Source organism: Chenopodium album, chromosome 6 (assembly GCF_948465745.1).
Source record: "Chenopodium album chromosome 6, dcCheAlbu1.1, whole genome shotgun sequence".
Taxonomy (NCBI): domain Eukaryota; kingdom Viridiplantae; phylum Streptophyta; class Magnoliopsida; order Caryophyllales; family Amaranthaceae; genus Chenopodium; species Chenopodium album.
The window spans coordinates 28263793-28286736 of record NC_137839.1 but is presented as its reverse complement, the minus strand read 5'-3'; the positions used below and the strand labels follow the sequence as shown (position 1 = coordinate 28286736).

At 35.4% G+C, this 22944-nt stretch overlaps 2 protein-coding genes across 4 annotated transcripts; both read left to right on the top strand.

Moving 5' to 3' along the window:
* The first annotated feature begins 1036 nt into the window (after positions 1 to 1036).
* LOC145635989 (uncharacterized) lies at positions 1037 to 10223 on the top strand. Of its 2 annotated transcripts, none has more exons than XM_081687417.1 (6): positions 1037 to 1193; positions 1281 to 1351; positions 5181 to 5229; positions 5399 to 5506; positions 9102 to 9183; positions 9775 to 10223. In XM_081687417.1, exons 1-6 carry the CDS (start codon positions 1145 to 1147, stop codon positions 10022 to 10024), a joined length of 609 nt encoding a protein of 202 aa, XP_081543543.1. In that variant the 5' UTR covers positions 1037 to 1144; the 3' UTR covers positions 10025 to 10223. The 2 variants fall into 2 exon arrangements, with proteins under 2 accessions (XP_081543543.1, XP_081543544.1); XM_081687418.1 differs by having other exon boundaries at positions 1125 to 1193; positions 5143 to 5229.
* Positions 10224 to 10499: 276 nt separating this feature from the next.
* On the top strand, positions 10500 to 19241 carry LOC145635988 (putative aquaporin TIP3-2). 2 transcript variants are annotated; one of them, XM_081687416.1, is made up of 4 exons: positions 10500 to 10637; positions 14913 to 15112; positions 17290 to 17543; positions 18674 to 19241. In XM_081687416.1, exons 2-4 carry the CDS (start codon positions 14977 to 14979, stop codon positions 19055 to 19057), a joined length of 774 nt encoding a protein of 257 aa, XP_081543542.1. In that variant the 5' UTR covers positions 10500 to 10637; positions 14913 to 14976; the 3' UTR covers positions 19058 to 19241. The 2 variants fall into 2 exon arrangements, with proteins under 2 accessions (XP_081543542.1, XP_081543541.1); XM_081687415.1 differs by lacking the exon at positions 10500 to 10637 and having other exon boundaries at positions 14756 to 15112.
* Positions 19242 to 22944: the final 3703 nt, after the last annotated feature.

Here is a 22944-nt window from a genome sequence, read left to right as displayed (position 1 = left end):
ATTTACCAAAATGCCATATTGATAATACACAAATTTGTTTATCCCAAGTATTAACAATTACTCCGTATATGCACTAGAGTATATCAGGACCAAAATAGAGGTTTTCTTCATAAACAGGGGTAGCAGATCACTCTTGGGACTGGGATTTCAGAGCTAAACTACTAGCGGAGGGGTACTCATGATGCTCAACAGGTTGTAACAGTAACAGTGGATAGGGCATGGAAACAGAGGAAGGGTAGGTTGGATTTGGCGGCGGTAGGATGGGTAGTAATGAAAGAGGATAGGTCAGTGAAAGAAGGTGGGAAAAGGGTTATTGGAGGCTCAGCGCTACACTGTGAATTACTGGCTATTAGAGAATGAATGGTGGAAGCCCTCAAACGGTACAATCAGGTTGAGATCAGAACGGACAACAAGCTAAGTGTCAAAGCCACTGAGAACCCAATGCAGGCGCCGAAAGAGTTGAGAAATCTAGTCATTGATATCCTTAGCCTCAGCTAGGGCTGTTCAATTTCGGATATCCGATCCGATCCGATCCGAAAATTCGGATATCCGAAATTTTCGGATCGGAGAAATTGCGATCCGAATCCGATCCGAAAATTTCGGATATTCGAATTTTCGGATCGGATATCCAGATTTTCGGATCGGATAGTCGGATATTCGGATCGGATAGTCGGGTTTTTGGATCGGGTAGTTAACATTTTCGGACAAAATCCGATCCGTATCCGATCCGAAAATCCGAAATTTTTTTCGGATATCTGATCCGAAATATCCGAAACCTTAAAAATCGGATCGGATATCCGAAATTTCGGATCGGATCATCGGATTTTTGGATCGGATATTTCGGACCGGATATTTTTGAACACCCCTAACCTCAGCTAACAATGTTCTTATTTCTGTTGTTGTTATGTTCCTTGGCCTGTCACACCTAGGCCCCATGACCTAGGCCTTGGAAAGGGGTGTAGGTTTTATGTTTTACTCTCTTTTGTTTCACTGCTGTCAAACAAAAAAAAAAAAAAAAAAAAAAAAAAATCTAACTGGGACTTTCTCTTTCTTTTTTTTTTTTTTTCTCTCTCGACTTGCAAAAATTGAACAATCCCAAATTGACTTGTAGTTTGTTACCCTTTACCAACATCAGATTTTCGCCATGGCAGGAAGAGAAGTTCGGGAGTACACAAACCTTTCAGACCCAAAAGGTTTAATTTTTCTTCACCATTTCAATACCCAAAAGTTTCTTCTGCTTTTTTTTGATGATTGAATCGTAAATTTTTGTTGTTTTACAGATAAGAAATTTGGTAAAGGTAAAGATAAAATCGACGATGAAGATGTTACTTTCCAACGCATGGTTGCAAAGGTTAGCTGGTCGCATCTCCCCTTAATTGAATTCAATTTTGTTTGTTCATCTGTTAAATTGTTTGTTGGAAAGGGTTTTACAATTAATTCTTGGATGAAAAAAGGGTTTGATTGATTGTTTGTTTAAATTTGATGCTTTAATTTGTTGATGCCATTGTTAAATTAAATGCTTTTAATTAATATTCGTCCTTATTTCGGTTTAGTTTCAGAATTTCTTAGAAATTTTAGTGCAATAGCTTGTATAAAAGATAATGGAAATAACCCTCTTCATAATCCCCGTGTTTCACTGTTACGTCGATTCAATGTTAATCTAGGATGTTGCTTTTCTAGTTCGAATTCCTTCCTTTAGTTTTTGTCTTTGTGAATTTGGTATAAATTTGAGATTAAGGGGTTGCCTGGATGTAAAGTAATTGTTAGGGGAGTAATGATTAGGGAGGAACTGTTGCTGCGATATTTATAATGGGCTATCGATTTTAGGGTAGGATGGTTAGCAAAGGTTAGTCCATAAGGGTGATGAGTGTTGGACCATCTGCTGTTATTTGCAAACACCTCGTCTTGCTGCCTGCAAGCTGCAACTACATTACCATAACACAAATTTTTAGGTAATCACCACAAAGTAAAAGTAAGAAAAAACAGAGATAATCACTGACATCAATTGACAAATCACAGGTTATATCACGAAAGACAATTATGGATTCATGAACTTTAGAAAACTGCAGATTAAATCACCAAAAACTGAATGAAAGGTGTTGAATAGGGAGATAGCTGACCTTGAGATTCGAATTCGCTTTGGGAAAATTACAAAGGAGGAACTTCAATACAAATCCGTGGAAGAGAATGGAGCAAATTTTTAAAGATTTAGCTTGTTTGAAGGAGGAGAGAGGGGGGTTTCAAAAAAAAAAAAAAAAAAAAGGAGGAGAGAAGGGAGAGAGCTTCAGTTAGCCACCATAGATGAAGTCGATGGGTTCAAAGATGGACCTAAATAAGTTCTCTCATTCTAGGTGTACGTACAGGCACGTAACAATTATCCCATGAAACATTATGGGCTATTCATGTGATCTAGGCAAGGCCTAAGTAAAATTTTTGAGAAAACCTTATAATACGAACCTTGTAATTTGAATGCCGCAGTTAATTTGAATAGAGAGAGTAATGGTTATTGGTACAGTAATAGATCTCTGCCCAAGCCATCATTCTTCAGAATGATATATTTCCAATGAGTCTGTAATTGAGCAGGAGTCATATGATCCAAAGGGATTTAGATTGAATCCTACCACCTAAAAATAAAACCACTAGGTGAAGCTGGCTACCATGTAAAGGAATAATTCATCATTATCCTTCATTTCCATCCAGTGATTCATGGGGTGTTAGGTACCTTATGGAAATGGGGGCTACGAACCAACAATAGTTATGATTAGTATCTTGAGGAAACAATTTTAACCAAGTTGAGCGTTCTAAGGCATGGGAAACAAATTCTACTTTGTTCACAGGAAATTTATGTAGTAAAATGACTAAAATCCATTATGGTTTACTCGGAATGACATTTTCTCAAAAGTAAACAAACAGCGCATATTTATTAAGGTGTAATTACTGGAGGACTTATGCTATGGTTCTTATGAAACAAATAATGCTTATTTATTTAGTTGTTTTCTGCAAGGGTTATGGATGTATAGCTAGGAGAACTTAGGCTATGCTCTCCTCATCTTATCTATTAAAGTATTAATGAACTAAATTTATTTTTTTGCTTAACTTAGCTCAGCTTTTTAATTCAGCATAACTTATTCTTGCTAAATAAGCTTGTTTGGGTTGATAAAAACTTAATGTTGCCAAAGTTTATTTAAGGCAAATAGAACCATAGCCACTAAAGTGGTTAATGGAACGATCATCAAAGATGTCATAGTTTTGTTATTCTGTTTCTAGAGCTCATTTGTAACACTACTGGAAGTCTTGATCAGAAAATTTGATCATGTGATGCAACTTGTCTTGGACATAGAAGAAATTATAGTAGCGGGTTTTTTTGAGATCCTTGATATTAACTTTTGGACCCCATATTGTAGGGTTTTATCTCGAAATATATGAAAGATCTCCCTCCTATCCATAGTTACCATGTATCTAGCTTTCATCCAATGCTATTTATGAGCGAATCACTTAGTACTCTGAAAAGTGTAGAAACTAGAAAGTATTGAAGTAAGAGGTTTACAATATTATCCCTACTATAAACATTTCATCCATGGCTAGTACAAAATAAAGAAGCACACATAAGTTAATGATCAACCGTAATTAGTTTGGTAGGTTAAAAATCATATAGTACTGTTGTGTTCTATGAAGTAATCATCTAATCTGTTTGGTCCTTTGTAGTTCTTTTTAAATTATAGAAATCCAATGTATTAGTTGGGTGAAAGTTTTTTTTTTGTTCAATTTCTGATTTATGTTTCCTTTATGATGCCACTGGCTACCTTCTGTTGAGTCAGTTCTTACTTAAGCTAGGGCCATGGTGATTGGTGACACTAGATCGCTAGTTGCGAGCTATATTTGAGAGATTGGTCTTTGCTTCCTTAGATCTATTGCTTTTGCTTTCTTCTTGGTACTTGAGAACTAAAGTCCATGTATTTAAAAAAATCATGGATGCCGTCATGATCACTTTGCTGCGTAAACAGCTTTTGTTAATTTGTTGCATAAACAGCTTGTAATGAACAAATAGTATGTATCGGGGCTGACGCGGTGCGAATTACTTCAAGAATATCACATTCATTGGTTTTAGACTTGTTTACACTTTTTTAAGTTTAAGAATTATTATTTCAATGTAATGTTACCAAATTTATCATAATATGGGTTGGTACTTGGTAATATGTTTAGTGAACAAAAGTTACTTCAATATTCATGTTTATAAATTACATACTCTGTAATTTATAATTTTAAAAAATGGATATAATAGTAAAAATGGTTCTAGCTTGGTGAGTTACCATTATGTAATGGACTATGTGGGTAGTAAGACGTGAATTCTGTCACGGTGTTATGTAACATGGTTTTGTGGAATAGAAAATCCAATATTTGTAACAGAACGACTGAGTTTTAATTCCATGATTCCAAACTCCGACTCTAGTATACTAGCTTCAATTTTTCTTAGTCATAGGTAATTTCCAAGTTAAAAAAATAATGTAATCTTGATTTCTGATATGGGTATTAAGTTGCAGCTTTAATGGAATATTTAAAGAAGAGAAGAGTGGGTCAGGGAGATGGGAACACCTTGAGGATATAGTAGATTTTATAAACAGGGCTGCAACAGAGTTGGCTTTGAGGGTTTTTTTTTTTTCCTTTGGGGAGGTTTTGGATAAGTTTGTGGTGACTTAAAATGATCTTCTTTTGTGAGTGTGGATTGTCATGGATATTTTTTTGCTGTCAGCCTGTCACTAGAAACAGTGTTGATTGTCCTTATTGTTACTTAATTTGCTTTGCTTAGGTCTTACATAGATTACTTCAAAAAATTGGGAAAAAAAAAAAAACAAAAAAAAACGAGATAAACTGTGCTACAACAGGGGTGAAAGCTGCCAGTTCTGGACTTTTTGTTTAACATCCTAGTTTGTAAATTACATTTAGTACCTATCCACAGATATATTGTCATGGCAGAAGTTCCCGAAGATGTTATTTTTCTTTTCCTTTCCTCTGCAGTGATTAGGAATTGGAGGTATTGTGTATAAAGAGATTACTATGTTACATGGAGTTTGTATTATCCAAATTGATTTCTCGAGGACTTAATTTATATGTCTAGATTTTTCTGATAACATGCCCTGACAGGGATCCTGGCTTTTCTGTCCGGTTGGTTGACAAAGCAGATGCAAGAGGTTGCTGGAGAACGTGGAGGCTACCTTCATGGAAGAGGCGGTAATTTCCTTTTTTTTTTTTTTTTCCCTTGCGTGCATCTCTCTACTTGTGCGTCTAGTATGTAAGAGAGTACAATATCTTACTTCGAGCCTCTGAAAGGATGGTACTTTTGTTGTTTTTTATTGTTAAAGGCTTATCATCTAAGTTTTGGTCAAGTTTTATCATGCAGCGTTGGATAGTGATGACCTTCTCTATCTAAAGGAGCAGATGGAAGCTGAGGAAGATGCTGAGCGCCTTTTACGTCGCACTGAGAAACGAGCATTTGCCGCTTTCAAGATATCCTTTTTGGTTTTCCTATAACAATTTCGCCACAAAAAAAAAAAAAAAAAAAAAAAAAAAAAAAAGTTTATTGAGTGAATTTAAAATTCTATTCGAAAAGGGACAAAATGTTGTCAGTAACTCACTATATTATTAAACCTGAACGGCTTAAAAAACACTTTATGATGCTTGGTTATGTTGTTGCCCTGAGTTCATTTAAAGCTTGGTTCGTGGAGGCGGATGCACAATCCGCATGGTGCATCTGCTCCAAAGTACAAAAAGGCGGAATGAACATGCAGGTATATACTAATGTACATGGGCATATAAAAGAACATAGTGTTCATTTATAATGTATATGGACATATACATAAAAGAACATAGTGTTCATTTATTATGTACATCAGATTTTTGTGCAACAATTTTGTATATTATTTTTGTATAATAATATAATTATTTTTTTTGTATAATGAAATAGATAAATAGTACTATAATTATTTTTTTTATCATACATTAATTACAAATCATTTCAATATATTTTTTTTTTACCAAAAGTTCACTTTCTCTCTCCAAACAAAACTTCAAACCCATTTAAATTCCTCAAACCTCAAGCAAAATTTCAAGAAATTCGAAATTTTGAGTTCAAAATTGTTCAAGATGACAAATAAAAACAAAAGGTAAGACCAAATTCGACATTCATACTTGTTTATTTGACATTCATACTTGTTTATTTGACATTCATACTTGTTTATTTGACATTCATACTTGTTTATTTTGAGTTTGAGTGTTTGTTTTTTATAAATTTGATTGAAAATTGTAATATTTGATTTTATTGGGAATTATTTTTTATGTTATTTTGTTGTTGCAATGAGAAATAAAATGAAGTTCTTGAAGAAGATCTTTCGATAAATCAATTTTTGAAGAAAAAAGCAAGCAAATAAACAATTTTAAAAAAAGTTGTAGATTCAAATAATGCAATGTACATTAAAATACAGTAAAATTTTCTTTTTTCATATACTTACATGATGCAAATAATACAATGTACATTAAACATGTAACCAACATTATAACATATATGTTCATTAGAATATAATACAATGTACATTATAATACAATAAAATGTACTTTTTTATATGCATACATGGTTATTTATACCAAATGTACATATACTATATGAATAATGTTCGTTAATATTATCATGTTCTTTACTAATATTATAAATGTTCTTTAGATTTACAAAAAAAACATATAAACTAGATGTTCTTTATAAAATAGCTATATGGTCTTTATAAAACAACTATCTGTTCTTTACTAAACAACTAAATGTTCATTCCGCCTTTTTTTAAAAAGAAAACCGGATCCGCTTAACAGAAAAAATTTCAGAGTTCATCTCCTATTTGTCATGCTTAGGTTTTGCTGTTTACCTGCTATCTTTGCATCTACAAGTTCTACAAGATTTTATTTTTTTTCGGGAAATTCTCTTTGGTGAACTCCAACTTTTTAATTTTCTAAGTGGTAAATATTTTCAAATTTTATTATCAATGGTAAACCTAAATTATCGATTACCATTGATAAGTGTTATTTTAATAAAAGTCCTTAACTATAGTTAGTTTTTTATTTTTTTTAATAATAAAATTATTATAAAAAATATTTTTTATAAAAAAAAAGAAAACCAAACCCCTCCCCCAGCAGCCCCTCCCTTGCCGGCACTCACCAGCCACCTCCCCCCCACCACCACCAACGTCGGCGCCCACCAGCCACCTCTCCCCCACCTCCACCAACGCTGGCGCCCAACTCCACCTTCACCGATGCGCCGGCCATCCCCCACCTCCACATTTGCCCTTTCTCCCTATCTCAAAACCCCCACCACCTCTCATTTCCCTCACAACCACCAACACCATTGCTGCTACACAACCACCAAACACTATCCTATTGCTGCTGCGTAACCCATTGAACCCACCATCTATTTACCCTTCATCAATTCGTCAACCCACCATTTCAACCCCTGCGCACCTACCTCATAACCCATAATTGAGCGACCAAATCGCAACAACAGCAGCAACCCCAACCTCTCACGCATTAGCCACCCGCACTACATCACAACCGTCCTCACTGATTCACACCCCTGCAGCCGCAATTGAAATCGGACTGCCGCAACAATCAACAAAGAAGCCCATCATTGCCGCCCATAATCACAACAATTGTAGATCAAAATCGCAAATTCAAATGATTCAGGCAAATTTTCCAGAAATTCCGATTAGAGGAAGCGAAGAAATGGGAACTTTGGTTGGGGTTTCGGGGAACAAATTGGGTGGTTATGGAGGAAGGGAGATGCGGCAGGGGGGATAATGGGTTCAGCGCGGCGCCGGGAAGGGGTGGATGCGCCGACGCGGGCAAGGGAGGGTCGCGGGGCTCGCTGGTGGCTAGATGAGGGGTTTGGGGTTTTTAATTTTTTTTTTTATACAAAGATAATTTTAAAATAAATATAAAAAAAAAAAAAAAAAAAAAACTAACTAACTATGGTTAAATATCTAGTTAAAATTTATTATTAATGTTATAGTTGACTTAATATAAAAATTTAGGTTTACCATTGATAAGAAAATTTGAAAATGTTTACCACTTAGAAAATTAAAAAGTTGGAGTTCCCCAAAGAGAATTTCCTTTTTTTTTTAAAAAATAATTTTCTTTGTCTGGTCATTATTCCAAAGTTTTTGCAAGAGTTATATGAATATATGTTTCAAGTATGATATCTTTTGTCAGAACTCAGAAGCTGATTTTGATCATGCTCAATTGTAGTGTGGTTGTTCCATAGAATAGAATCTTCGTATGGGTTTATCCATGTAGATTTGTTTTTTTAGTTCTCAAAGTGTTTTTGTAATCTCATTGCTTGCTTTTGTGAACCAAAAAGGATGGTTGGCCAATGGTACGTCACTTGTAAATTTCTTATAGCCTTATGTAATTTGTTGAGACATTTTTTTCCTGCTTATTAGTTTCAATCCAGTTAAGAATTGTTTTAAGAAAACAATTCCCAACGTTAGGGCTATTTCTACTTGCTAGTTTGTTACTGAATTCGTTGATAGGCTTATAGTAGTTGGGATTGTTGGTGTCAATTTTTCTGGTGTAACAAAGATGTAGTCTTATTAATATTTTGTGGTAAAATTGTGAGTCTCATGAGAGGTGCTTAAAAAATTTAGTCGTTTGATCAACTTCACCGGATTCTCTTTCTAGTCTAATCATCTATTCATTTGCATAGTATAACTGTATAACTCTTAAGCTTAATATAAGATCTAACAGACAGATATGTCCTTTTGGTAAATTATTCAAAAGGGTCAGCATGTTACTTTTTTACAAGTTTGATAATTTGATGATTTTATTTTTTAAAATATTTTTTTCTTGAAATATTGGTTGTTAGTTTCTTAGCATTTCTCTTGTTACAGTATTTGGAGCAACTACCATATATTAAATGCTATGAGAATAACTTGCAGTTTCAAAGTTGTAACAGTAGTCCTGTTCGCCTTCTGGCAAGGATGGCCTTTTTACACTTGTGTAGTAATGCTATCTGATATTTTGTAAGTAGATGAATGCTTGAATTACAGTTATTCTTAACTACTCATACAGAGCAGCGAATTTGGCAGATTCTACACCTGCACCTACTCCTTTGTCCCTTCGAGTCGAGCCCAAATCAAAGAGTGGAATAAGGTATATTATATCTCTAGCATCAAATCATGAACTTCTATCTTTCATGGACCATTTGCACTAAGTTGATGGATGAAAAGCAAGATAATGTTTTCAAATTATTATTTTCAAAACACACTTGGGAGTCATCATGATCTTATACCCATTGCTTCAACTGTCATTTTTAATTTATGCGTAAAGGTCTCTAAATCACTGCCTGCTTCATCTGAATAGCCTGTCTTAAATTAATTTAGAATGAGATTGATTTTAAACTCCTTGAGTCTATCCAATTTCTGATCACAAATGGACAATATTCACCTGATTTGACCCAGCCCATAAATTTGCACTTGTATGGTTATAACACATGAATATGATCTGATCATGAATCTGCCCAATCTGTAGCCAAACTGACTAAACCATTTGTTAGGCACCCTTACCTTGTTTATGGATGTAGGTGGTTGCTCACTCTTGTAAAACTGCAGAATGCACATACTAGATTTGGCTTATAATTCTGCAAGTGAAGTTTAATTAGATAAAAAGTACTAGAGAAGCTAATTATTATATTCTTCTTGAGAAATACCCTGAATCTAATTTGTTTACGCATTTAATTTGTAGGCAACAAGACCTGCTAAAGAAAGTAGTAGAGATAAAACCGAAGCGATCAAAGTTGTCAAGCCCATCTGAGGGTAATCAGTCAAATTCAGATATAAATGAGATTGCTACGCCAGAGCACAAGGTTGAGGAGTTAAGTGAAAAACAAAAGGATTCTCAGTTATTATCAAAGGAACAAGCCCCAAAAACAGCTGATGATACTGTGAAATCATTACTAGGATTAGCATATGAAAGTTCTGATAGTGAAGATTGATTCTACTGTATCCGTCTTGGACATTATTAACCTGTAGTTAATTGGCCAGTATTCCAAGTTGAAAAAAATGTAAAAACAGTTTTCTCAACTTGGAAGTTTCTCCAATGTTCTGAATGTTTTGTATCTGATGTTATGAGTGTCGTTATCTCTGACATATTAAAGCTTTGAAATCCAAGCTGCTGCTAGTTCTTTTTGCGTATGTTTTGTCATATTTGCTTGATCAAATTTCTTGAATGGTGCCATCTTCTCATAGATATCATTTGCATTTTGCCATCTTTGAATTTTATTGCCAGGTATTTTAGGATTGTTCGTAATCATTTCCTTCTTACGCTCACCCTGCTCCCTTCTCTGGAAGCTTGAGAGGAAGATTGCAGGATCTCCTCACCCTTGGTGTGATCACTGTGACTTCCCAGATAGCTGAATGTGTAACTGTTTTTTTTTTTAATTTTTTTGAGCTGCTCTCTTTTATCTGTTTTACCAAGACTTCGTACATTAATCCCCTGTTTTGGTTTGTGATATCAGAAAAAGGACTTTGATTCAGAAGAATTGTTGATCCAAGGCAACATCTCTTAAGGACCTTGCCAACTGAGCTAACATTAGCTCAAATCTTTGGGTAAGGTTTATGATAATCATAGGCTCTTAGCTTGTGAAAAGCATTTACTTGAAGATGGTTGTGATTGTGAGCCTGTGAGGAGACCGAGGACACCATAAAAGATGAGATCTAATTTGATCGGTGTATCTTTGAATTTCCGTAGAATGAGTAGAAGAATTATTCATTCGTAGATTTAAAATACAATTATCTTTGCTGGATACGGAACTCAAATTCATATAAAAATTCTAAACTCCCTTTCTTTGCTTGTAACACTCAGAATAAACTTCATAAGATAAGGTAGTATGAGTATTTTCTATACCTACATTTTTCCTTGTTTAGACAACCTTGTTTAACCATAATTGGTTTGTACACATACTGTACTCCTTACGTTTGATTAAGGGTGTTTAGAGAGAATATATAGACAATCATTGCATATACTGCTCCTTTCATTTTAGTATACTCATCCTATCTAATTTAGGCATAAAGATTCCTGGCTCATTTGGTAGGATTCCTAGCTCATTTGGTAGGCATCTTACTGGCACTTTGGGGTAGGGATTTTTTTATCCTACTCTATACTTTTAAGTATTTGACCCCTTAAAATACTAGACCAAAAAAACCGCGAGAGTGGAATTATGATTAGAAAAAAATAAAAAGAAAAAAATAATCAGAAGAGGTGTGGGGAGAGTGAACTAATGTGGTAATTATAAAGTAATATTCATTGTTACATAGAGGCTTCAATAGTAATCACAAGGGATGTAGTATTAACTCACATTATTTGTTTTTGTGCATTTTATAATTCTCGGACAAATATTTTTTATACCATACTCATTTTATCTCACAATATGTACATTTTTCGTTGAATTTTTTTACTTTAAATGTCGTTTTATTAAACTATATACATTTTTTACTTAAACTACTATTTTTTTACACCAGTCACCCTTTTTTCAATCACTTTTCCCTCTCAGATCAATTCTTCTTTTTGAGAGAAACAGAGCATGTATATTAATTAAGAAATATCCAATCTCGCCAAAGTGGTGATACTTTGGGGAAAGGAATTCAAGCGTACATATTCCGAGTTAACACTCGTATCCCATCTTGCGACAAGATGAGCCACAGTATTACATGCCCTTTTCACATGAGAAAATAGACAAACATCAAACCATTTTCTAGCAATACTAATATCCTCATAGATGACAAAAATTGGGGAGAAGCCTGTGGTATTCGAAGAGATCGTATTAATAACGTTCATAGCATCCGATTCAATCCATATCTTCCTGTATCCCATTCTACGTGCCAGAACCAGAGCATACCTTGCAGCGAGGGCCTCTACACACTCCGGGGAAGATAAAGGAGCTCTCTTTGTTGCAGCCAGAATTATGCTTCCCTCCTCATTTCTGAATACAGCACCAATACCAGCAGAACCTTCACTTGGCATATGAGCGTCTATGTTGATCTTCACACAGCCGGGGGGGGGGGGGGGGGGGACACAGCCACGAGCTTGCACTCAAACAACGGGCCAGACCTGCTGATATTTTAAACACACTTTTCGAGTATAAGCAATAGTCGTGAACAAGTCTCATATATCCAGCAGCAAGCATAACTGGGTTTTGTCTGTCATTGTCGAAAACAATGAGATTCCTGCACCTCCAGGCAGCCCACATAAGGGTAGCCAAGGAACTAATAACCCCAGCAGAACACCTACTATTGATCCATGCCCAAAGCTCAGCGAACGAACCAGTAGGAGCATCCACCAATTCCTCTTTGTGCTCACTGTGTTCCCATATCTTGGCAGCAGCTTCACATTCCAGCACAGCGTTTATAATAGATTCACTAGCAGCACAACATATACCACAGGAAGCATCAGGGGCGATATGACGCTACACAAGTCTCTCTTTGACAGCCAAGTTACCCCTCATCGCACTCCATATAAAATGTTGCAATTTTTGTGGGCCTTTAATCCTCCAAACTGAGCGCCAAGTTTCCTCATCAACAATATCAGATACTACCATCCCACTCCCCTCCTTTGCTAGCCAATATGCAGATTTGACAGAGAACGTTCCACTCTTAGACAGATACCAATACCACGCATCATCCCCACTAACGTTTGGTAGTGGCAGAGCATAGATTAAAGACTGCTGCTCCGCATCAAATAGCTCCCCAACACTGTTAACATCCCACTCTCCGCCCCCTTCAATCATCAAAGCCCGCACACACATGTTTGGATTACCCCCATCAGGCATCAACGGAGTAAACGGCCTACCATCTTTGATCAGCCATGGATGCTTCCAGACCAATGTATTCAATCCACTACTGACCTTGCGCACAATGCCATCACGAAGTAACCCTTTAGCTCCCCACATACTTTGCCATGTGTAACTAGGATCATGTCCTCGAAGAGCCTCAATAACTAACGAATTTTTAAAGTATCTAGCTTTAAAAATTCGATAGATGAGAGCTTTATCATTTGATTGGAGGCGCCAAATCTGCTTAGCCAATAGGGCTTGGTTGAAGCATTTTAGGTCCCTAAATCCCAATCCACCTTTTGCCTTTGGAGCACACAATTTCTCCCATCTTTGCCAATGTAATTTCCTAGCATCTTCTCTCGATCCCCACCAAAACCGGCACAAAAGATTATGAATTTCATCTATCAATCCTTCCGGGATTTTGAAGACACTCATCATATATGTCGGAATAGCTTGAGCCACGGCTTTGATTAACACTTCTTTCCCCGGCCTCGATAAAAGTCTCTCTTTCCACCCATTAAGCTTCTTCCATATTCTCTCCTTAAGGCACATGAAAATGGTTTATTTGGATTTTCCTATCATCGTAGGGAGTCCCAAATATTTCTCATGTTTGTCTACTTCCCGAACCCCAAGGGTCTCAATAATTGCTTCCCTCCTTTCGATCGAAACACATTTGCTAAACGCTACCTCTGTCTTAAATTATCAAGATTGACTTTCTGACCAGATGCTCGCTCATACACACTGATAATTTCAGCTATCTTCGAACATTCCTGCAGAGTAGCCTTAGCAAACAGTATACTATCATCGGCAAAAAACAAGTGAGAAACTCTTGGTGCCCCCATGACAAATTCTAGCACCACTAACCAATCTCTCCGTTGCCGCTTTTGATAACAACGAAGAGAAAGCATCGGCACATTAGAGAAATAAGTACGGAGATATAGGGTCACCCTGCCTCAATCCCCTTGTTGGAGTCACGGATCCAGCAGTGTCATTATTCACTTTAAAAGTGAAAGAAACACTAGAGATACAACACATGATTCGACGAATCCAATTTTCCCCGAACCCCATTCTAACCATGACTTTCTCCAAGAAACCCCATTCGACCCTATCATATGCCTTGCTCATATCCAGTTTCAGAGCTACTGTACCCTCCTTCCCTTCACCCCTTCTTTTCATAGAATGAAAAATCTCGAAAGCTATTAAGGCATTATCAGTGATCAGACGGCCCGGAATAAAAGCACTCTGATTTATGGAAATAATATCATTCAAAAAAGGTTTGAGTCTATTTGCCATGGTTTTTGATATTATTTTATAAACAACATTGCAGCAGCTTATCGGCCTAAATTCCGTCATGTACTTCGGATCATCACATTTAGGAATCAACACAATGCATGTTTTATTTATCTCCGAAATATCAACCATCCCATTCCACCAATTTCTAACAAGGGCAGTAATATCAGAACCAACAATATGCCAAAATTTCTGAAAAAATAAAGCGTGCATACCATAATATCTAATACAATGAAGTATTCAAAAAAATTATTTCCTTTTTCCATAATATCTAATACAATCAAATTTAACACACACTTTAGCACTTAACTATATTACATGTGATCTGAACGCAATCACGTACGTATACACATTTATTTTACATAAGCCAATTAAAATGGGCCCCATTTTATAAAAACTGAATAGAATTATTCTGGTTTTAGATAGAGATGAGATGATTTCATCGTAACTTTGATATCATCTGAGTTCATGCTAGCTAGAGTCAATCACAATATGAAATACAAACACATGCATATAATATTGTACGTGTCAAAATTATTGCATGCCTTAACCCAAGTGTCCATATTACTCCTCTCATAAATTTTGTCCAATTTCTACAACTATCGTCATCTGTCTTTCTCCATTTCTACTCATCAAATTATATTTCACTTGAGAAAGTAGTAATAGCAACAATATCGTTAAACTTGAGAAAGTTTTTTTAGGCCTTTTTATCTTGTCAAAAGTTGTGGTAAGAGATTGATAGGTTTGTTGTTGTTGTTGTTAGCTTGGTGTTTTGAAGGTGGATTAGCTGAAGTTGGGGTTGTAGAGAAGAAGGGAGAGTAGCTAGCATGGCACCGCCTCGAAGATACGCGTTCGGAAGGCCGGAAGAGGCCACACACCCTGATTCCATGAGAGCTACCTTGGCTGAATTCATCTCCACTTTAATCTTTGTCTTTGCTGGCGAGGGTTCTCAGCTCGCTCTCCGTATGTTTTTCTTTCTTGCATGCATGTTTTTCTAATTTTCTTGATATTGTAACGTTTTTGACTTTTATGTTTGCTAACTCACAACTCTTTGACTAACACAATCATACATTTTTGTGTAGTATAATAACATTTGTTTCTATTATAAGACTATAAATGTCTATGATTAATACAAAGTTTGTGAATAGTGTATAAAAGTGAAATTATTCTTCTTTGCAATTCAAAGCTCAAAAAGGATCGATCATAAATCAATTATATTAGTATTGTTTGGTGCATATGATACTGATACCATCTTGTACAAATGATGAAACATCCACTTCGAATCCAACACTTCAACCAACTAAGAGCAACTACAATGGTTGACTAATTTATTTAATAGCTTGGCGCCTTGGCATGCCACATTAATTTCTTAATCTAGATAGATTCAAGCTATTTGTTGCTCCAATGGTTAAGCTAGTTGTAAACTAATTTATTTTTAAATTAATAATATTATTATAATTAAAGAGGTTACGTTGTGGTGGGTGACTTTTATGCGACAGGGGTAACGGTTTTAGGTCTCTTTAATTAAAATGTGGTAAATATGTACTAGATGATAAAATTATTTTTAAAAAAAATCATCTATTTTCTTGTACACTTTGTAGATTCTAAGTTCCGTGTAACTAGAGCTGTCAAAAACCGACCCGAACCGTTTTGAACTGTTCTGAAAAGGAATCGTGTTATTTTAAACCGTAAACCGACTCGACCCAATTTTTTAAAACCTGAAACTGAACCGATCCGAATGTTTGAGAACCGTTAATGCACCGTACCTGATATCAAGCCGAACTAATACAACCCGAAACCGACCCGAAACCGAGAACAACCCGAACCGAGTACTTTTGAACCCGATAGCAACCCGACCCATTGTAAACCGAAACCGTTTAAACTCGACAAAAATCCCGATAAACCCAAATCGTTTACAACCTGTAACTGGTTAGGATTGAATTGTTTATAACCCGTAATAAGTTATGATCGAACCGTTTACAACTCGTAATCGGTTATAACCGAACCGTTTATAATTTGTAAGTCCGTAACCTGTTATGACCGTAGATTTTTTTTTCTATTTTTTTTGGGTATATTTTATCAATAGTAAAACAAAAGGGTTTAATTTGAATTATAAAGTATTTATATTGAAAAGGTTTGGAATTTTGATGTCATTGAAACTCTTATGCTACAATATTATCGTCCTCTAATGAATAATGACTTATGGAACACTATATTGTATTAATATTAAAAAAATTAGAAATCTAACTTTAAATTTGTTATTATTATTTAATCCTTAAAATCATTATACAAAAAAAGATATAAAGTTAAACAACTAATTAATACTCTGTATGATCAACTGGAATAACTAATTAAAGAATATTGAGGATATACTAGACGATATACGTTAACAAAACCCGTTTAAAACTTGCAAAAACTAGTTGTCAAACCGACTAAGTTCAACTCGAATCGATTACCACCCGAACCAATTACAACCCGACCCGATTAGGACCCGATATGTGTTGACCCAAAACCCGCTTTAAAATGACAAAACCCGTTTTTAAACCGACTGAATTTAACCCGAACTGATTATGACCCGAACCAATTATAACCCAACCCGATTAGAATCCGACCCGTAAAGAAACTGTAATAAAAATAAACCAAACCGAACCAACCTGAAATTATCCAAAACCGAACCAAACTGACCCGTTAATAATTCCAACCCGTTAAAAACTGACCCGTTACAAACCGAAAACCGAACCCAAAACTAAACCGAAAACCTGATTGACATCCCTACGTGTAACAAATTGTCAAAAAATTGTAACAACATGTAAACAAATAGATAAAAAAGAAATAAAAAATAAACAAAAGGTTCAATGTAACAATACTAACAAAAGCTACCTTGAGTACTAGGAAATTCGCGGTCTTTCACTGTTGTTATCAGATTTTAGTTCGAAGAAAATCCGACTGCGCATAGCCAGATAGTTCATAGTAGTATAGTAAGAATTAGAGTTGATATAAGTAAATTGTGATTTCTAATTTTTATTGGTACGTTTAGATATTTGTGATGGTAATCAATAAATTATTGGACATTATTTATGTACTTTTGTAGGTTTGATTTTGATCTCTTTAATAGCTTTCTTTATTCTGTTAAAATGCAGGGAAGTTATACGGTGATGAGGCAACTACGGGAGCCTCATCGTTGATGGTGATAGCTTTGGCACATGCGTTTGGTTTGTTTGCTGCAGTCGCGGCAAGTTTGAATGTATCAGGAGGGCATGTAAATCCAGCAGTTACATTTGGCGCCCTTGTTGGTGGTAGAGTCTCGTTTCTTCGTGCTATCTTATATTGGGTAGCACAACTCTTGGGTGCAATTGTTGCTGCCCTACTTCTCAGGCTTGTTACTGATGGCATGGTGAGTTCTAGCTAATTGCTGATTGTGGTACAATACCCTTGCTCAAAATTAATTAAAAGATAAACACATTATTTGGTTTAAGTTTGTTCTCTTGTATTGATTTTTACTGTCCCAGAATGAATGATTTTTAATGGTGAAATGTTATCCACATAAGGTATATTATGTAAGGGTGAAAGTAATTCGGATTAAAACCGAACCGAAAACCAAACCGAATTAGTAATTCGGTTTAGATTTTTTTTGAATTCGGATTGGATCGAATTGAAACAATTAAAAAATATGGATTACGGATTGGATTCGGTTTGGGGTTTTAAAAAACCGAAAACCGAATTACAAATCGAATTTCGACCTAATACTTTAAGCCCATTTTCTTTTTCAAATTATCCAACCACTTTCCCCTTACATATATAAACTTTAAAAAAAAAAAAAAAACCTAATTCTCAATTCCCCTTTCTCAATATCTTACTCTCTCACAAAGAATGTAGTTAACAAGGAATGGTTGTAGGAATTATCTAGGTGAAGTTCAAATTTTGGGTTTGAATGTTGCAAAAGAAGGGAACAAATTTTGGTTTGGATTGGATCCTAATTTTAAAAACCGAATTAATTCGGTTTGGATTGGATTGGATCGAATCTTAATTCGGTTTGGATTCGGATTGAGATTTCCGAAGCAGAATTAATTCGGATTGGATTCGGTTTGGATATAATCCAAACCGCAAATCGAACTTTTACCCCTAATATTATGCTTAAAGGTGTCAATTATGGTAACTGAGCCAAGTTTGGTTTGGTCTAGTAAGGTCGGGTCTAGTTTGGATTTGAGTCATGTAAAATCATTTTACCATATAAGTCTAAATCTAAATCCAGTTACTTTTGGGTCGGGTTGTATCAGGTCAGGTTGTGTTTATTTTTTTTACACCTGTAGCCGTATGTGCTACATAAACTAGTGACTCTAATATACATATCACCGATACTTGACAAATGATGTAAGGCAAATATTTTCAACTTGTGATCAAAAGCCAAGAGGTAACTAAGTTTTCGATCTAACACATGTATCTTCTACTTTCTGTTAGTATTTGCATAAACAGGTAATGTTGTTCTAAAATCTGAGTGATCTCATTTTTGTAAATATGTTACAGAGACCAGTTGGGCTAGGAGTGGCATACGGTGAGGGTAATCTTCAAGCTTTAATTCTGGAAATAGTGATGACATTTGGTCTAGTATACACGGTGTATGCTACTGCCATTGATCCAAAGAGAGGCAGCTTAGGGACCATTGCGCCTTTAGCCATCGCATTGATTGTAGGAGCAAATATTCTAGTGGGTGGGCCATTTGACGGAGCATCAATGAACCCAGCAAGAGCATTTGGACCGGCCTTAATTGGATGGAGATGGAGGAATCACTGGATCTACTGGGTTGGTCCGTTGATCGGAGGTGGACTTGCCGGACTGATATATGAGTTTATTGTGATCCCTACTGAGCCTCCTCATGCTCACCAACCTTTGGCACCAGAAGATTACTAGTTTCGTCGTCATAAAAATGTAAACACTGCATAGTTCCTTTATGTTTGCTGGGGGTGTTTAATTTTGTAGTCTTATTTGACTCGTCTTCTTTTGTTGTTGTGTGAATTCTCTTAAGCTTTGGACTTGTACTTAAGAGGCATATACTGTGGTATGTTGTCTGTAATAAAAGGTGTCATTGCGTTTATATTCAATGTTGACCTTAAATAATATGAATAGCTTCCTTCAGTTGTACTGTCGACTGTCGTCTCCTACAATTATATCGTGCTAGTAAAAATGAGAAATCTGGTTTAAGGCATCTAAGATTGGGCTGATCCTAATGGTTTATGACATCTAAGATTGGCGCTGCTCCTTATCGAGGATGGTGATAATGATGCCAGTTATTGTGTTGCTTCTTGTTGTCGCCAAATTTGTCAATTAGTCTGAACTGTTGACACAAATGAATAACGGCAGGAAGAAGATAAGAAATTTTTGCATAATGTATAGATCAATATAGCTGTCTTTTCAAATAATGTATGACTCACATTATATGCAGCATATAGTTGTTGAACCATAAGTCTATAACGAGGAATTGCAACAGGGTGAGGCAACAAGCCAACAAAAGAGTTCCAGCAAAAACAGAGTTGCAAACTTACAGTACATTGAGCACTTGAACATATGTAGACTATTCTTGCTGTTTGGGTGCTTAACCCCATTTGGGTCCCCAAATGTCAAAACCCCATTTTAAAAGTCCAAAACTTATGTTCAAGTCCAATGCTCTATCAGGCCATCATCCCAACAAATTAGGCTCAGGAAGCTGGGGCTCATTGACACTCACGCTTTGTTTGGATAGCAAAGAAGGAAGGAAAAGAAGGGGAGGGAAAATGGAGGAAGGGAAGGGAAAAGAAAGGGAGGGGGAGGTGAGCTCCATTTTCCCTCCAAATCTTTCCAATTTTGGAGAGATTATGGTTATTATAGAGAGAGGGAAAATGGATCCCTATCTCTCCTTCCCCTTCCTTCCCCCAATTTTTTACCCAAACAAGAGATTTTGTCCCCCTCCATTTCTCTTCTCTTCCTTTCCTTCCATTTCTTCCTATCCAAACAAAGTGTTAGTATTAGCCGGTCCCATGACCAGCTAATTCTAGTTGATTCTTCGTTTTGAAAAAATGTAACATTTTTTTTTGCTACAGAATGTTCATTCTTATAAAATTAAATGTTCACTTTTATTCTATAGGATGTTCATTCTTATAATGTTACTGTTCATTTTTTTAAAAAAAATTAATATAGATTTTTGTTTTTGCTTAGTTGTATAAAGTGTTCATCTTATTCGATGGAGGTTAGCTTTAGAAAGGTTAGACATTACCATTAAATATACTCGCGTTAGACATTAGCATTATTGAAAAACATTTGTTGATTATTTGGTATTAAATCATACTCCATTTAATTATTTTATAAGCTGTAGTCAACTTTGCACATTTGCTGTGAGACAGATTTGACAATCAATATTTTAAATGAGATATTCATAAAAATTATGAAAAATTAATTTATAAAAGGAGATATTATCAACATATTATGATCATATTTATATACTACCTCTGATTTTTTTTAGTTGCAATTTTGGAATATTTTATATCTCACAAATAATACCCAGAAGTTGCAACTAAAAAAAATCGGAGGTTATATAATGGTAAAAAAAATTAAATCGATGATGATATATGAATAGTGGAAAATCTCAACTCTATCTTATAAAAAAGACGGAGGGAGTTATTTTAGCAAATTACAGGACATTCTTTCAGTACCCTAAAGAATATTTTAACCTGACTTGTTTCAGTTCACTAGCTGATTAACCTAACCCGATTAGGACTTAACCAAAATAAACATACCTTATATGAATTGAACCTACTTTAACCTAACTTGTTTAAGAGCACTTGCAATAGAGAAAATTTTCTCCTCTAGATTTTTTTTTTCCCCCAAAAAAAGTATCCCACCAACAAAATTTCTCAAAAAAAATCTAGAAAAAATGAGATTTTTTTCTCTTGGAGAAAATTTTCTCAACTTGATTGTTGCTGACTTTTGGTGGGGTATGGCGCAGGTTTTTGTGTTTTTTTCTTTTTTTTTTTTATTAATTTTGTGTGGGGCCCACCATAAAGTTAACATTAATTAATATTTCAACGGTAAAAATACAATGTTGTGGTGAGTTTAATTGTCAGCCATTGATCTTCTTACACGTGTCATTTTTTGGAAGAGCTTTGTTCTAACAGTAAATATATTACCGTTTTAGTGTAAAACGGCTATTAACAAATACAGTAAATTATTTTTAAAAAAAAACTAAAATTACCAACGGAAAAAAAACTTGATCTATAAATAGACATCCATTTTTCAATATTTTGATACTATGAAAATATCGTTTTTTACTCTTTAAATTTCATAATTGTATCATTCAAGTGTGTAATTTTTTTTCCCCTAAATTTTTTTGATATTTTGTTCCCTTTTTTAAAAGTAAAAATGGATCCTAGTAATCCCAATCGTTCACAAAATCTGAACGACTTTGATCCTTCATCACTTATGAATCATCCACAATTTTCTCAGTTTTTTCAAATGTTTGGAGGTAATTTTCCAAATTTTCCTAATTTTCCACCACAACAACCACCTCCAGAAGAAACAACTCCACCAACTCACCAAAATTACAACCAGTCTCCACAAATCTATCAAGGAAGTAATAGTCAATTCATTAGTGATGAAGAAGAAATCGTTCCAGAGACACCACAGTATCCGCCAGAGCGAAATAAGCCAATTCCAGTTGCAACAAACACCCGTGACTGGTCTGTCAAAGAGGAAGAAGCTCTAATTGAGGCTTACTTCAACAATTGCACAGACGCAATTATTGGCAAAGATAGAAAATTTGCTGACCTTTGGAGAGATATACATCGAGAATATGATGCGGCTCATCTATCTCGACCACATGAAATTCCAGAGCGGAACAAGAACATGTTGGAGACTCATTGGAGGAGGATGGCTGCTGACCTACTCATTTGGGCAAGTGTTATGGAAGAAGCTGGTAAAATAACGGGAAGTGGGTACAATGATAGTGATGTGGTAAAAAATGCCCATGAATTGTTTCGAAGGTCCTGTCAAAATCCGCCAAGGAATTTTAAATTTCAATTTGCGTGGGGAAAGGTGAATGAATATCCAAAGTGGAGAAAGTTCATGAGGTGGGGTCTGAATAAGGAAGAAAGAAAGAAAGTTGATGCTGAACACAAAGCGGAAAAAGAACTTGAAGAGAGCAGCGGTAGTGGTAAAAGAACTAGAGACGATGCTACTAGTTGCTTTGTATCTGGAGGTATGAGTCGCCCTGAAGGTGTTAAGAAAGCCAAGGCCAGAAGAAAAGGCAAAGGGTTAGCATCAGAAGATTTGACTGTTGTTGGTGAACAGATGAAAGTTTACAATGATAAACGTGATGTTGAGGTAAGCCTTAAACAAAAGAAACTTGATTTTGATATACAAAAGGAAATGAGGAAGCAAAGACAACTAGAGTTGGAGGAGAAAAATCTCCAAATGCAACAAGAGAAGATGGAGGCAGATAAACTGAATCGAAAATTCGATACATTGCAAGTCTTGTTGTCTAAGACATCTCTTAATGAAATGGAAGAGAAGTTTAAGCAGAAATTACTCCAGGAACTGTACGGGTAAAAATGACCACTTAGTATTTTGGCTTGGCATTGTATTGTCTTGTTTCTGACATTAATTATGTAGTTTTAATTATGACATTGTGTAGTCTTATCCATTGCATTGTGTAGTCTTGTTTCTGACATTATGTAGTCTTATCTAGCTATGTCATTGTGTAGTCTTATTTATGTCATTGTGTAGTCTTATTTATGTCATTGTGTAATCTTTATGGTACTCTGTCATTG

What these genes read in the sequence shown, in the direction of transcription:
- LOC145635988 (XM_081687416.1), top strand. Translation starts at nt 14,977, where the DNA reads ATGGCACCGCCTCGAAGATACGCGTTCGGAAGGCCGGAAGAGGCCACA. An exon ending in GGGTTCTCAGCTCGCTCTCC is followed by an intron (nt 15,113 to 17,289) that starts GTATGTTTTTCT and finishes GTTAAAATGCAG; the next exon opens with GGAAGTTATACGGTGATGAG. An exon ending in GGCTTGTTACTGATGGCATG is followed by an intron (nt 17,544 to 18,673) that starts GTGAGTTCTAGC and finishes AATATGTTACAG; the next exon opens with AGACCAGTTGGGCTAGGAGT.
- LOC145635989 (XM_081687417.1), top strand. Translation starts at nt 1,145, where the DNA reads ATGGCAGGAAGAGAAGTTCGGGAGTACACAAACCTTTCAGACCCAAAA. An exon ending in AGCATTTGCCGCTTTCAAGA is followed by an intron (nt 5,507 to 9,101) that starts TATCCTTTTTGG and finishes ACTACTCATACA; the next exon opens with GAGCAGCGAATTTGGCAGAT. An exon ending in AAATCAAAGAGTGGAATAAG is followed by an intron (nt 9,184 to 9,774) that starts GTATATTATATC and finishes TTTAATTTGTAG; the next exon opens with GCAACAAGACCTGCTAAAGA.